We start from the raw sequence: 14,881 nt of genomic DNA, 5'->3' as shown, positions 1-14,881 counted from the left end.
GCATGTACCATAGCATACATGTGCCGTAGCATGCATGTTGCTATAGTGTGTGCCATAGCATGTGTTCCATAGCATACATGTACCAAATCATATATGTGCCATAGCATGCATGTGCCATAGCATGTGTGTGCCATAGCGTGCATGTGCCATAGCATGTGTGCCATAGCATGCATGTGCCCTAGCATGTGTGTGCCATGGCATGCATGTGCCATAGCATGTGTATGTCATAGTATGCATATGCTATAGTGTGTGTCCCATAGCATGCAAGTGAGTGCCATAGCATGTGTGTGGAGGTCTGAGTGCAACTTTCAGGCGTGGGTTCTCTCTTCTCCCATTGTTGGAGCAGGGTCTCTTGTTTCTTTCATGCATGTGCTCCAGGCTAGCTGGTCCTCCAGTTTCCAGAAAGTTCTGTTTCCGCCTCTCATGCTGCTGTGAGAGTTCTGGGATGCTATCGCGTCTGCCCCTTAAAATGTGGTTTCCAAGGCTGGGGTTCAGGCTGTTGTGCTCGGATGGTTATTCACTGAACCATCCTGCTACCGCTTTGGGCTTTTTTTTAATTTTTTTTTTTTCGAGACAGGGTTTCTCTGTAGCTTTGGAGCCTGTCCTGGAACTCCCTTTGTAGACCAGGCTCGCCTCGAATTCACAGAGATCCCCCTGCCTCTGCCTCCCGAGTGTTTTTGTTTTTTAAAGACAGTCTCTTGCTAGGTATCCCTTGTTGGCCAGGTGCTTCCAATGGAGCCCAGGTTAGCCTTGAACTCACTGCAGTTCTCCTGCCTCACACTTCCAAAGGCTGAGAGCATAGGTTAAATGCAGTACATCTAGATGGTGAATTTTTAAAGTTTAAAATCTCAATGAGCAGATTCTCCAGTTTCAGTATGTGGCTGGAAGATCCATTCTTGGTCAGGCAGGTCCAACCCATGACGCACAGGCCGCATGCAATTGGCCCAAAATAGCTACAAATATGGCCCAACACATAACCATAAACTTAAAACGTGATTTTCATGTGTGTGATTTTGTATGTGATTTATGTGTATGTGCATGCATGCATATGTGTGGAAGTCAGTCACTCTCCACCTTTTGTTTTTAAGGATTTGATATATGTGTGGGCGGGTATGTGCACATGAGTGTGGGTGCCCACAGAAGCTAGCAGCATCGGTGTCTGGGGCTGGGCTACAGGCAGCTGTGAGCCTCCCACTCTAGGTGCTGGGAACTGAATTTGTGTGTTCTGCGTGGGCACCCTGTGCTCTTAACCAAGGCATCGCTCCATCCTTCTACCGTATTTTTTGAGGCGGAGTCTCTCTCTGAGCCTGGAACTCAGTTTCTCAACTTGACTCAGCTTCCTAAGTGCTGAGATAAAAGCCATGAGCCACCATTTAAAACTCATCAGAGCTTTAAAGGACAGGGCGGGGCCACCCAGGGAGTGAACCCTCCTCTTCTCTCCCACACTCCTGAGGCCACCTGTTGGCAGCTAGGCCCCGTGCCCTAGTGTTCCTTATGCTCCCTCCTCAGGTGATAACCCTGGCTCACTTTCTGAATGAGAAATGGGTGCGTTCAGCAGGGTTCTCTCTAGTTGACGGGAGGGCTGCTCAGCCGTTGCTCGGACTTGGTAATACATATCTGTGGAAACACCACGTGGCACTGGGCGGAGCCCAAGCTGGATCAGAACCAGCTTTTTCACCGTTATCTCCCTATGAGGTGGTGACAGTTTCCCAGCATGCAGCTCTGCTCACCCCTAAAGCCCTGACTTCCCCAAGATGAATCAGAGGCTCTTTGCTCAGACAATATCTTAGATGTTTTTGACTTGTTATGGTGTGTCTGGTGTTGAGACCTAAATTAAAAAGCCATCAAGGTCCTGTGTGCCCACACCGCTCAGTAGGACCTTAGGATGGCAGTGACTTGTGGGGTTCCTGGGTGAAGTGTACCAACTCCCATACTTCGAGACCCTCTGTCTGTCACGTGCTTCGCCTATGCCGAGTACCGGGGATCGGAGAAAATAAACCCAGCTGGAGATGGAAGACAGACAAAAATCAAAAGGGGTCCAAGTTCCTTCCTGCTTCAGAAGCAAGATTGCTCAAGCCTCCCGGAAAGATCTTCAGAGCTTCGCAGAGGTGGTGTTTGGGCTGGACTTCAGGGATGGGTGCTGAAGAGGTTTTAGGGGACAGGCGCTGCTAAGCAAAGGCACCAAGCCTGGGAGGCTCAGGTGAGAGCGTGTGGTACTGGCGATGGGGACGGAACCCGGGGAGGAGGTGCGGTGGGTCTCTAATTAGTGCATATGAGGTGTACAATATGTTTTACGACATTTTCACGAGTGCCCGACGCGCTTGGATCTTTCCTCTTCCCCTTCTGCTGATCCCCTTCTCTGTTGATTTAAAATCTGATGTGTCTATCTGCATACATGTTCATGTGTGTAGGTGGGTGTAGCGTGTGGAGGCTAATCGCCCATTGCATCACGGGTGCCTGTGAAACTGGCTTTTCGCGTGGGTGCTGGGGCTGGGGCTCAGGCTCTTCTGCTTGCCTGGCAAGCACTTCACCCGCAGATCCATCTCCCTAGGACTCGGTGCCTTTAAGAAATCCACCTCCTTCATTTCTTACCCTCTTCCCCCTTCCTCTTGGTACCCTTTTCCCAAAACAGTCTCTCTACTGTTTTAGCAACCTAGTTCCAGAGCTTGGTCTGTTGACCAGGCTGGCCTCGAACTCACAAAGCTCCTCCTGGCTCTGCCTCTTGAATGCTGGGATTAAAGGAATGAGCCCCCATAATTGGCTCGTGACCTTTAAGGAAAAATGTCCATATTCACAAGGAACTGGGGAGAGGGCTCAGAAGTGCCAAGAAACTCACATAAATGCCAGGTGGGTGTGGAGGCCTCAGAAGGCAGAGACAGAGGATTCCCAGAGCAAGGTGGATAGGAAAGCAGCCATATCAATGAGCTCTAGGTTGGGTTGAGGGAGCCTGCCCCAATGAATAATGGGTAGTCATAATGACGGTTCTCACACGAATGACATTTACTCTGGCCTACCTCTACACATGTGTACCGCACATATACAAAACATGCATACACGCACATCACATGTATGAAAACAGATTTCAGATATGTAAGGAAAGCTGATATTTTCTCAGCTTCCAACCACCCTCAACACAATTTCCTACATTATAAAATGTATCCAGACACTTTTCAGTTCCATGTTTAAAATATTAGCAAGTTTTCGCTGTGAACTCTCCTGCTTCCTGATACTCCTGGCTTTCTATCTGTGGTCTCCCTCACCGACCTTTAACCTTCGTCCTGTGCAAGACCCTTAATTCTTTCATGGCTTCCTCCCTCATTCCCATGGAACGCAAGAATGCTTGTGAGTTTTTACTTTTCTGAGAGGAGTTTTAGTAGTGCTGGCTGGTCTAGAATTTGGTGTCCTCCTGCCTCAGCCTCTCGGATATGCCAGGACAGTCACCCCATCACATCTGCTCACTGCCTGCGTTGGCAGTGGGATTATCCCAATGTCACCTTCGGGAGAACTGAAATGGTGCCCACTCGAACCATTTTCTGTAGGGTTTATTCTCTCATGAAAACTGGGCAGAGAAGTCTGAGAAATAACTTTTTGGGGTGCTCTGGCTACTTGTTCTTGCGTGGAAGGGGAACCACAATACGTATTTTGTCATTGTAACTGTCCTGGGGCATGGCAGACACCAGGATTGTAAAGGAGGTGGGTGGTCTTTGCATTTGCAAGTGGTACGTTTTCAGATGCGTTGTGAGCAGTAGCCAGGGCTAGTTGAAATGCCAGTTCCGGGAATGTATCCAGAGAAAGGAAGGGGGGGCAGTTCTTGGCTGAGTCATTGTGGTGGCCACTCAGAGAGGCACGAAGCAGGAGGTTCCCCTCCTGGGAAGTCCCTCCACTGGTGACCTGAAGGCCTGCGGAAAGGGTGGTGATGCTTCTTTGGGGTCAGTGACAACTACGGGGGCAGGCAAAGTTCCTGAAACCTGCCTGGGCAACCTCTCAGGAGCCAACAGTGAGGCCACCAGCTTGGCACTGGGGCTGGCTTGCTGTTGAGACTGTGGTAGCCAGCGGTATGAAATCCTGGTGGGAAGATGTGAGTATGCACTGAAAGGCCATGGCGCTGGGATGGTGCCGTTCTCGAGAGTCAGCACCTACGAGGAGCTTCTTCCCAGCTGATTGGAGGCAGTGTGGCTGCAGTTCCTTCAGAGGATACCAGGCGAGCATCCGAAGCCATGGTGTCCTTTACATCCTGTGGAGGACAATGCCTCAGCTACGCAGGCACGGTTGTTTTTAGCTTATCAAGGGTTATGCCATGGAGGCCTCACTCTGCAGGCCTGGAGACATTTTTAACTCTGCTTTTCTCACTTCTTAGCAGAGGAACCCTCAGAATCACCCCAGCCATCATCTGAGAAGACCCCACTAGAACCCACCGGACCTTCAGAGGACGCCCCCACTGAGCCACCCCACCTGACCCCGCTGCCAGAGGACCCTGCCAGACCGCCACAGACAGGCCAGCGGCCAATACTGCCCCAGAAGCCCCTGCAACCACCACCTTTGCCTGCCTGGCCTGGCCGCCCAGGGCTGCCCTTCCTGCCTGGCTCTAGTGGGGTCAGCATGGAGACGGGAGAAGCCGGGCCTCCAGGCAGGATGGGCATGTCCGGAAGGGGCCTGCCGCAGGGAGTGGATGGACAAATGGGGCAGGGGCCCATCCCTAGCTCAGAAGGCTATGCAGGGGCACCAGGTGAGTCTGCCCTTCAGAAGGCCTCAATGGTAGACTGCTCTAGCCTATGCCTGGTGCTGTGTGTGTGCGCGCTGTGGGTCTAGAGTTCCACCTTTGGGGTAAAGTTCAGAAGGGTAGCTTCCAAGGACACTAGAGCTTGGAGGAACCATGTTTTTTTCTGATCTGACATGTGGATATCGAGAACACCTCAGGTCGGCAAGAGAAATAAAAATGTAACTGTCCCCGTTGTGGGTGAGACCCATGACTTAGCCCGAGTCAGGCCCTAAAGCCATCTCTGTCTGTAGCCTCCCAGCAGCACTCAAGGTACATCTGTGTCCCAAGCACACCTACTGGGGACAATGCACAGTCCCTTTCCAATCAGATTCGGTTGGTTCCTCCCAGTGATCTGATACACCAATAACTGGTTTAGGACCATGGCTGTCTGGTAAGCTGGGACACTGGGGAGGAGACACCTGCTCTTAGTCACCATGGCTGTGGCCATCACAGCTGCTTTTTCTAGAAGGAATCCATCATGTTTCCGTTTCAGGGATGCTTATGTTGTTTTGGGCCCTTTGCACATCTGTCCCACCATGCTTGTATGCACACACCTAATGAATGCTGTGTGTGTCGGTGAGGAAGGCGCACGAGGCTGTCGGTGGGCTCTCCTTGCCTTAGGCTGGCACTCCTGTCTAAGTGTAAGCTGGCAGGTGAAGAAGCCGTCTCTGAACTTGCGTTCTTGCTCTGTTTCTTTAGTGACAGAGGCCCAATTTGAGCACTTCGGTGAAGGGAGCATTCTATAAAATACCAGTTCAGGATTTGACACTTCACTCTCTTGTTTTTCAGGCTACCCCAGGTCACCTCCTGTAGCTACCCCAGGTATGTCCTGAATAGAACTGTTTTCCTTGGTGGTCTCTGCCCTGCACTTCCTGCCTCTTCCTTCGGCACCCGCAGGCATGGGTGGAGCCTAGAGCCTAGCCCTTCCACACCCAACAGCCCCGCCCGGAGGTCCTGGCCTCTAGGGACTGAAACCCTAGAGAGGCTTGGAGGCAGGAGTTTTGCTGTCTCTGTTTTCCAAGGGGAGTGCCGGGTGGGCTGGGCCCTGTGTGATCCTGACGAGTTTTCTGGGGCCCAGGCTTTATTGGATCAGGCAAGCAGCTCCCTAGATGATTTTCTTTATGTACCCAGCACCACTCCCGGGTGCAGCACACAGCAGTCTCACCTACACACATACACACGGCTGCATTGTTCTTACACACATTCAGCTCTCTGTGTGTTCATATGAAGTGTCCACACGTCTCTCATCCCTGTCCAGTTCAGCTTCTCTGTACTAGTTGTTGGTCTAACGAGGGGAGACTCCGGACCTTTGGCATAGCTTGTACCCCAATCTACATCAACACTTTCAGAAGACAGGCTGGTCCATGTGCTCTTGCCTCTCTCTGCCCTAGGGGTGCCGCTGCCTGCCCTGGTGTCCTTTTCAGCCGGCCTCACCCAGAAGCCTTTCCCCAGTGACGGAGGCGTCGTCCTCTTTAATAAGGTGCTGGTCAACGACGGAGGCGTATACAACCCCGCCACTGGTGAGTGCGGGGGAGGGGGGCTTCCGGCTTGCTTCATCCAGATGCAGGCACCCCCACCTCATCCTGTGTCGGTCCTCTGAAGCAGCTCTGTCACCAAACCTCCAGCTCCTGGGCTGCAGGTGCAGAAGGCCTCATCACACACCGGCCACCAAGCACGCTAATCATCACACTTGGTGGTGATCTGTGAATCATCAGGGGCAGAGACTCCCTTTGCAATCTTGTGTTTGTGATGAGAGCCGAAAAAGGGCTGTGCTTTCTCCAGAAGGGGCCTCACACACTGAGACAGAACTGCACTGTGAGCTTTGGCGTCTCCACAGCACCTACGCCTGTCTCCAGCGAGCCCTGTGCGGAGTGTGGTGGAACCTGGTACAAGCTGTGGCAGCACGGCCACCTTTCCCTTCTTCCAGCTTGCACTGTGTCACACACCTCCCGATGCGCTGTCACAGAGTCCTGCCTGACAGCCAGGCTTGGGGCTTTCCCTCCTAGGCCCATCACTGGCTCCCAGGGATGCTTCCCGTCTGGACCGTGGGCACTGCCTCCTTGCTCTCGCAGTTCCGGCTGCTGTTTATGTAGGCAGGGTCCTCAGCATCTTCCCGGTAATTTTTAGCCACTCTCTTCACAGTCCCCTGCCTGGTTACCATCTGGCTAAGTCACACTGGTTCTGAAATGTCAGGCCTCAGTGTCAGATAGAGAAAGAATTCAGGTATCCAGACTGTTTACAGCAAAGCTCAGCAAGCTTTCTAATCTATGCTTAGAGGTTTGGTGCCAGAGTTGGGGTTGCTTTCCGGCTATGTTGGCTGTAGGAACCCCTTATTCTCACACAGGCTGGTGATCTTCGCAAGCAGGCCAACAGCCACATTTTTCTCCTTCGGAGAACTAGTCTCAACAGCAGGTCAGTGCTATCAAGGAAGTTCTAGGCAATTTTGAGCTAGACTTGCCCCCACCAGACAGGCAAATAAAAACTTGGCCCAGCACCTCCTGAAAGATTCTAGGAGTTATAAACAGGATACAATTTAAATAGTAAGCACGGAAGGGGACAGGGAGGCCTCAGTCAGACTTCAAGGCTAGGTTCTGAGTATAAGGACCTGGGACCCGCCCCTCCTGGGATGGAGGCTCTGAGTGGTTCACCTCGAGCCTGGGACCCGCCCTTCCTGGGATGGAGGCTCTGAGTGGGTCCCCTCTAGCCTGGGACCCGCTCTTCCTGGGATGGAGGCTCTGAGTGGTTCACCTCGAGCCTGGGACCCGCCCTTCCTGGGATGGAGGCTCTGAGTGGTTCACCTCTAGCCTGGGACCCGCCCTTCCTGGGATGGAGGCTCTGAGTGGTTCACCTCGAGCCTGGGACCCGCCCTTCCTGGGATGGAGGCTCTGAGTGGTTCACCTCTAGCCTGGGACCCGCCCTTCCTGGGATGGAGGCTCTGAGTGGTTCACCTCGAGCCTGGGACCCGCTCTTCCTGGGATGGAGGCTCTGAGTGGTTCACCTCTAGCTACTTCCCAGAGCATGTGGGCACACAGTGCATAGCAGGGCTTCTGGCCATGAGTGAATAGCACCTGTATCCAAGAAGCTGAATCTTCTAGATGAGGAGAGTTAGCATGGCCTCCTAGGGCTGGGAGGTTCACTATCTGCCTCTTCTTGGGCTAGGCAAGTTTTGTTCTCATCAACTGTCTTATGAATGGGGTCCAGCAGCCTAGCTTCTGGGTATACGCAATGAGGAGGAATGCCCCAAGAGACAGCCAGGGTTTAGGAAGGTGGTTTTTAACATGGCAAGGGCTGGGTCTTGGGCCCAAGTCTTCAGGAAGCACGTGCCATTGTACACGGCTGAGCAGGAATGTTGGTGGGACCGGCTGCCTGTCCCAGCAGGGTCAAGGCTGGCTTGTCTTCTAGCCTTCTGCTATGGTTAGATGAGGAGAATCACACTACTCCAAGTCTTGAGTTATTGGAGCTTTCGTTCTGGTAGTTACAAGCTTAGGACGGTGGGCTATGAAATGAGGAACACACCAGCATGCTCTGAGTGGCCCAAGTCTGGGTGCAGCGGGAGAGCCACACCCGGGTTCATCTTACTGAAAAACAGGTGCGGCTGGGTGCTACCGTCTCCCAAACAACAAGCCTTCTACAAGTTTGGTGACTGACTATCCTGATTTGTCCAGGACTTTGGGTGCTAAAAGCCAGGGGCAATTAGAGGCAACTTGAAGTGGCCTCGTAACGGTGAATGGGTGGCGAAGGCATCAGATCGGCTCACCTGTCTGCCTGCATTTTTCTAGGGATCTTCACGGCACCGTACGATGGGCGCTACTTGATCACGGCCACCCTCACCCCCGAGAGAGATGCCTACGTGGAGGCAGTGCTGTCTGTTTCCAACGCCAGCGTTGCCCAGCTGCATACGGCTGGGTACAGGAGAGAGTTCCTGGAATACCACCGTCCCCCTGGGGCTGTGCACACCTGCGGGGGCCCCGGCGCCTTCCACCTCATCGTGCACTTGAAGGCAGGGGATGGGGTCAATGTTGTGGTGACTGGGGGCAGGCTGGCTCACACAGACTTTGATGAAATGTACTCCACCTTCAGTGGTGTTTTCCTGTATCCTTTCCTTTCCCACCTCTAGGGAAGTCAAGGGGAGGAAGGTTGTAAAAACTCCAAAGCTTTAATATATTCAGTGTGTGTCACTGGCACACGCCCCACCTGCCCCCAGGATAAAGGTCTCCCCTCACTGTAGAGACTGCCACCCCTCAGGAGTTTCCAGACAGCCTCGGAAGGGACACATGGATAAGGAGGCCCCCATTTTTCTGGAACTCTAACTGGGCAGCCAGAAGACTTGGCAAGTCCCTTTGGCTGAAAGCCAGCTTCTCCTGGGCTGGGCCTATGCGGTGCTACCTGTGGAGGCTGCAGCTGCTCCCCAACTGGGCAGGACATAGCTGGCCTTCCCTGGAAGACACTGGAGCGGGTACCTCTCCCTACGCTGCACAGAGTTTGAACACTGAAGTGCTGAAAGGGCCTGGGCCCAGAGTGGAATCTGGGCTACCCCACACTCGGCTTGTTACCGCCTGGGACTCATCTCTCATCACCTGGGCCCTGCTACAAAGTGGGGTGCAACAGACATTATTTATGAAGCTTGTTGGGCTCCTTAAATGACATGTACGATATAAGTGCAAAGACAGGGAGTGTCAATAAAGATGTCACTATCACCTTATGTTCCTCTTCTGTATCTCAGGCCTTATGGATTAGGGGGAAAAAAGCAACCTAGAAAACTTTTTATGGCTGTAAAAAGTAATCTTGTGTGTGAATTAATTCCAACCTTTAAACTGCTACCTTCCGGCTTCCAGGCTGTACACATTTGGGTTCTGATTTTGGTTGGTAAACAGAGACCAGGTGTCCTTGAAGGTCAGGGCCTACTGCAGTCCTGGAGCTGAAGAGGGGACTCTTAGGGGAAGTGGTCTGGTTGTAGGCAGACGAGACTGCCTGCACCGCGCAGCTCACTGGCAGAGACAGCGCTGCTGACGCGAGTTCCTAAGCAACACGAGGCCCCGATATAACCCAGATGGCCGACTGGAAGCTGAGCTCATCTGAGAGGACAGGCACAGCATCATGGTCCTCTCCCAGCAGCCCACAAAGCTCTAGGTACATATGGGACATTCAGCTCAGTGGCTTTTGCTAACCAGCTTTGGGGAAAGCTTGTTGATCAACCAGCACCCGCAGGGAAAGGCAACTCCCCCAGGTCCCTCGTAGAAGATACAGACAGGGAAACCAGGGTGTCAATAGTTGTATTCTTAGCCCAGTTGGCAGAAGAGGCCAATGCTATAAAAATGCCTTGGGTTTCACGGGTTGTTGGAAGGACCGGCCTGGACTGCAGTTTTTAGAGCTCTCCCTGTTTCTACAGCTGGGGAGTTGGCTACAGAGCATCCTTGCCTGTCCTAGCAATGACTAATGGAAAAACCCACAGCAGCAGTGTTTTTCAGGAAAACCCGGCTGGCGCAAGGGCGCTTTCGCCCTTTCCTCTCACTCTCTTCTTTGACCTTGTTCAGTGCCAAACTGGCCAAGTGCTCAGTGGCCCAAGGCAAGGACCTGGCACTGGGCGCATGCCCACTGTATGCCCCGCTCCCACACAGGTCTCTAGAGCATCAGCTAGAGCTCGGCCCGCCAGTGTGTGTGACTCACCTTCCTGGACCCAACAGGCAAAGTGGAGCGAGCCCATACTCGCTGCAGGACAAAAGGGAATGAAAGCCAGGCGCAGCCCATGCAGGATACGGGTTTAAAAAGGTAGAATCTCTCTTTTTTTGGAAATGGAAAATAGAACCTATCTTTTTTTGGAGATGCCTGTCTGTGGGAGGAGAGTTTGGAGCAGCCCCCTAAGTCACCACACCCCTCAAGTCATGTGCCCATGAGTCAGCGGGAGACATTGAATTAAGTACTTAGGCTTATGGTTTCAATGGCCTGTAAGACACTTTGAGAGTCTAGTTGTCACTCAGCTGGTCAAGCAATCCTCCCAAGCAGGGTCTGGCACACACCACATGGCCACCATGATCAGGGTACAACTTGTGAAAGTCAAAGGAGCTCTTGATCACTGAGAAAAAGGACAGTATTTACTAAGGACTGAGGCATTCTGCCAGACATGCACACCACCAAACAGGACCATGTGAATGACTTCCCAGGAGGACCGCAAGTCTGCTCCGGGTCGATTCTAGATCATTCCCGCTGACAAGCATTCTTGCTTCCCCACATTTGCAGCACATGGACCCTGTCTGCCTCCTAAACGTACACCTGCTTTCCTTATGCCATCTTATGATGGGGGAAGGTGGGGGCACACACAGGTCTGCACAGAAGGGACGGACAGACCAGGTCCTCTGGGCTCCACACTCAGTACTTCAAACTGCTTGAGGAAAACCCCAGTTCTTTATAGTCAGACTCTTTCTTTCTAGGCCAAAGGATACTACCAGAAGACCTGCGGCTTCTTTCAGCCCAGCCTCGCACCCCAGGAAAGCAGCATCAAACACAGAGTTTTTGTTATATGATCTGTGACCTGAGGGGACAAGGGCGCCACTCTTGTCATCGCCTATGTGACGTGGGTTGTGACGTTCACTCTGTTGTCTGCTGGGGACATCAGGACTGTAGCTGCCACATACCTCAAGAGGGGCTTATAAAAGGGGATATTAAAGGTAGAGTGGACCCCTAGGGGACTCTGAAGGGCTGATGTGCTAGCCAGACTAAAGGGGAAATGACATAGGAATCAATCACTACTCGGCAGAACCGACAAGGCAGAGCCATCAGCTCCTGTGGATGGAGCTTCACTTCTGGAGCCAGGGTTTACATGTGAGCAACAGGGAGAGGTTCCTCCTTCAGACAAAAATGCTATTCATATAGAACTGATAATTATAATTATCAATCTCTGGCACTAATACAGATAAGATGGTCAAACATCCTCCAAAGGAAAGAGACCAATGCACTCGGTTTATGTTAGTTTATTATTGTAACATTTTGTTGTGAACATCAAACACTGCACCAAAATATGAGCCATTCATCTGAAGACATCTTTACCATGACTGAGGCACTGCGCTGGTGTTTACAATTACACAACCTAAACTGCTTAGTGACAATGCTGTCAAATGTCATCAGCTGAACACAATTATGAAAAGAGCAATCTTCCCTCTGCCTTCACATCAAAATGAAAGGTTTTCACCTGGAAAGAGCACTTACTTCACCCGGTTTTAAATAAATCCCAGCATGCTCAGAAATGAGGTGTCCCAGAGCCACACAACAGCGCTGCAAGTTCCCTGCAGCAATCAACTACAAGAGGAGAAGGTGTTCCCGTCGTCCTAACCGTTCCTTCAGCAGCACTGCAGAAGGGCAAAGGGGCTGCAAGGACAGAGCCTCCCTGCCACTTAGCTCTGGTCCTTGTCCATTCCATGGTTTTTAGCAGCTTTAGTTTTGGGTCATCACAATAGTACGTTTCTTTCCAACTGAAACTATGCAGATGGTTTAGACCACAGGAAGTGCAGTCCTGATCACAGGGATAAGTGTGCATCCTACACAGCCTGATGGAGGGAGAGCAGCCATCAGTTCTACTACAGTGCTTCAACACTCGACATCAAAGCCAACACTGAAGTTAGAGTGAGCTGGAGGACAGAGGGCAACGCCGACAGCGACTCTGAGGCCAATCTGCCAACAGTGCCCCGTCAGCATCACCTGCCACTGGCGACAAGGGAGATACTGCAACAAGCCATCTAAGGGTTTGTGTGCAAACACACTTGAGGGCATCTCTCTTTCACAGAAAGAACAAATGTCATTTGTAACAAATGGCAATGGATTTTCAGCACAAACCTAATACTTCAGAACACTACAGCAATAGTAATCATCTACGTTCAGCAAGAAGACTCCTTTAAATAAGGAAAAAGAGTTACATTCATTAGCCTAAATACCCACTGATCAATCTGTAGTGACAAGTGCAGGGCTAATGGAGACGGGGGAGAGCAGCACAGGCCAGGAGCCCCATAACCTAAGCTGGGCCCCCTGAGAAGAAAAGAGTTTGTCAAGGAAAGGAAACAGGCTGCTGAGGCAAAGACCCCACAAAGGACAAACTAAAACTGTCTGAGGAAACACGATGAGATTTTCTGTACCATAGAGATTCTACTGAGCTCAGGGTAAGCGCACACAACTCTTACTCGTAAACCAAAGGGTGCTCAATCCCAGGCGGTGCCGAGACCTTGACAGCATCATGAGGCCACGTGGCTGCTCTGCAAATCTTACTTCACTGCCTGGGAAGAATTTCACATAAACAGTTGAGTTTCCCTATACCTAACACAAATAACTCATGAAGGAGACACGGGCTATTTATAGTGAGGCCAGCACTGTGGGAAGCCTGCATTGCCCTCTGCGAGCACTGCCTCCAGTGGTTCTGCCACCGAGAACTATGTTCAAAGGGTTTTTCTTCTATTAAAGAATGTTACATGGTCGCTGCATTCAACTGCAATACTGAAACGAGGCAGGGACACTCGACTCTCCAATCTGGAAAATAACCACCCCTTCCTTTCTAAGCCAACTGGGTGAAGCAAACTGAAACACTGTGACAAGGCCAGCCGTCCAGCCGTCCAGCCGCAGGGTGCAGGGCTGGAAGTGGAACCATCTTTCCCTGCAGTGCCTGCTCTGCTCAGCCTTCACATCCATCATCCAAGAGGGCTGTACCAAGAACCAGTGAAGGTCCCTGGGACGCCTTCCGCCAACACTTCTCTTGATGTTTGCACTGCAGTGACTGTCCACACCCTGTTGATCAGAGGCTATGGAGAGTCCAGGACATAACTCTCCCTGTCACCTGTCCTGACATTTGACAAGAGGGCTTAACTAGGCCAGTGCATGCTGCTGCCAAGAAAATGCAGGGGTACCCACATCCCCACGAGGCCTCATTTGCAGTATCAACTGTGTGAACTGGACAATGGGCTGGGGTCACTGCCGCGGTGCTGATCTCCACAGGTGCTCCATGACCCTCTCTGCCATGCCTCCAGGGACTCATGGTTGAAGTCCAAATGATTGGTCAATGCTGCTAGCCAGGGGCTTTTCCCATGGCAACTCTGAAGCCAGAATTTCAGAAATCCTTTCCTGAAATACCTACTCACCAAGGGCCACTTCAGCCAGGAGACAGTGTCAGAGGAAAGGGTGACTTCCAGGACCCAGCGCAGCTGCCTTTCTACACTTATGAGGCAAAGCTGCTGCCTTTTCTGTATTTCAAACCAATTTCTCACGATTACTCCAGATATAAAATGTGCACTTGTTCTTCTGGCTAGGGTAGAGCAGTAACTCAAACAGCTTCTTTCTCCCTGGGAAGCAGGCAACAGGTGAGGAGATGATGATGCCAAGGTGCTCTCTCCTCAAAAGCCCACGCTGGTAGAGTTGGGATCATGGCCCTGGCACACAGTTGCTGGAGGATGCCCATCCTGACACATGAAGCAGTTGTCCTAGTTCAGTGACCAAGAGCAGAAGTGTCCCGAGGGGCACATGTACACGTAGCCAGCAACACTAACCAGACTTCTGGAGAAAGCCCTGGTTACAGAGAGAAACGATCAACTGAGCAGTGGAAATTTTAACTCTTTACTGTGTAGTAATGTGCTGGTCGTTCTGGTTCAGTTTCTGATTTCTGCCATTCAAGTCTTGCAGCAGAGGGGCGCAGCACACAGCTCCACAGAAAGCCTGAGGAAGCCCAAGTGATGGAGCACAGGCTTGTACCTCAGGCTAAGGCCCTTAATCCTCTGTCCAGGTGCTGAGTGGTGCCTGGGGAGGTGAAAGAGGGCGGCACTACCAGCTTCGGGGACCCTGTCCCTGTTCTGGAAAGCAGGTTCCTGACTGCAGGCTCCGGGGTCTTCATCTGTAATAGGCCAGTTACTTTCCCTGTTGGGAGGCAGGTGAGTGTACCCACCCTGCTGTATAGGCTTCGTTCAAGCTAGGTCATCCAGGTCCACATCAGGGATTGGGTCTCGCCAGTAACAGAAGGAACTGAACTCTGGGCATGGAAAAGCAGAATTCTGTTCCTTACTGAGAAGTGGGAACACGTGTTCCACAAGCTCACTTAGCCTGTGATACCTGGAAGGAATTGGGAAGACATACAAGCTGTTATCTAACAACTCA

The 14,881-nt window shown here is 51.8% G+C and overlaps 2 protein-coding genes across 3 annotated transcripts in view; one reads left to right on the top strand and one right to left on the bottom strand.

Moving 5' to 3' along the window:
- Positions 1-9,452, top strand: part of Emilin2 (elastin microfibril interfacer 2) — a 56,191-nt gene extending 46,739 nt beyond the window's left edge. Inside the window, exons 5-8 of the mRNA XM_057758890.1 lie at positions 4,358-4,726; positions 5,549-5,581; positions 6,151-6,279; positions 8,539-9,452. Coding sequence (XP_057614873.1) covers positions 4,358-4,726; positions 5,549-5,581; positions 6,151-6,279; positions 8,539-8,876 — 869 coding nt within the window. The 3' untranslated portion in view covers positions 8,877-9,452. The remainder of the gene's footprint in view (positions 1-4,357; positions 4,727-5,548; positions 5,582-6,150; positions 6,280-8,538) is intronic.
- A 2,259-nt stretch (positions 9,453-11,711) lies between these two features.
- The window catches only part of Lpin2 (lipin 2), a 70,427-nt gene continuing 67,257 nt past the window's right edge, over positions 11,712-14,881 (bottom strand). For both annotated transcript variants that reach the window (XM_057758497.1, XM_057758498.1), the window contains exon 20: positions 11,712-14,836. In XM_057758497.1, coding sequence (XP_057614480.1) covers positions 14,692-14,836 — 145 coding nt within the window. In that variant the 3' untranslated portion in view covers positions 11,712-14,691. The remainder of the gene's footprint in view (positions 14,837-14,881) is intronic.

Source organism: Chionomys nivalis, chromosome 26, assembly GCF_950005125.1.
Source record: "Chionomys nivalis chromosome 26, mChiNiv1.1, whole genome shotgun sequence".
NCBI lineage: Eukaryota > Metazoa > Chordata > Mammalia > Rodentia > Cricetidae > Chionomys > Chionomys nivalis.
The sequence above is the reverse complement of the archived record's forward strand: the minus strand, read 5'-3'. Positions and strand labels throughout refer to the sequence as shown.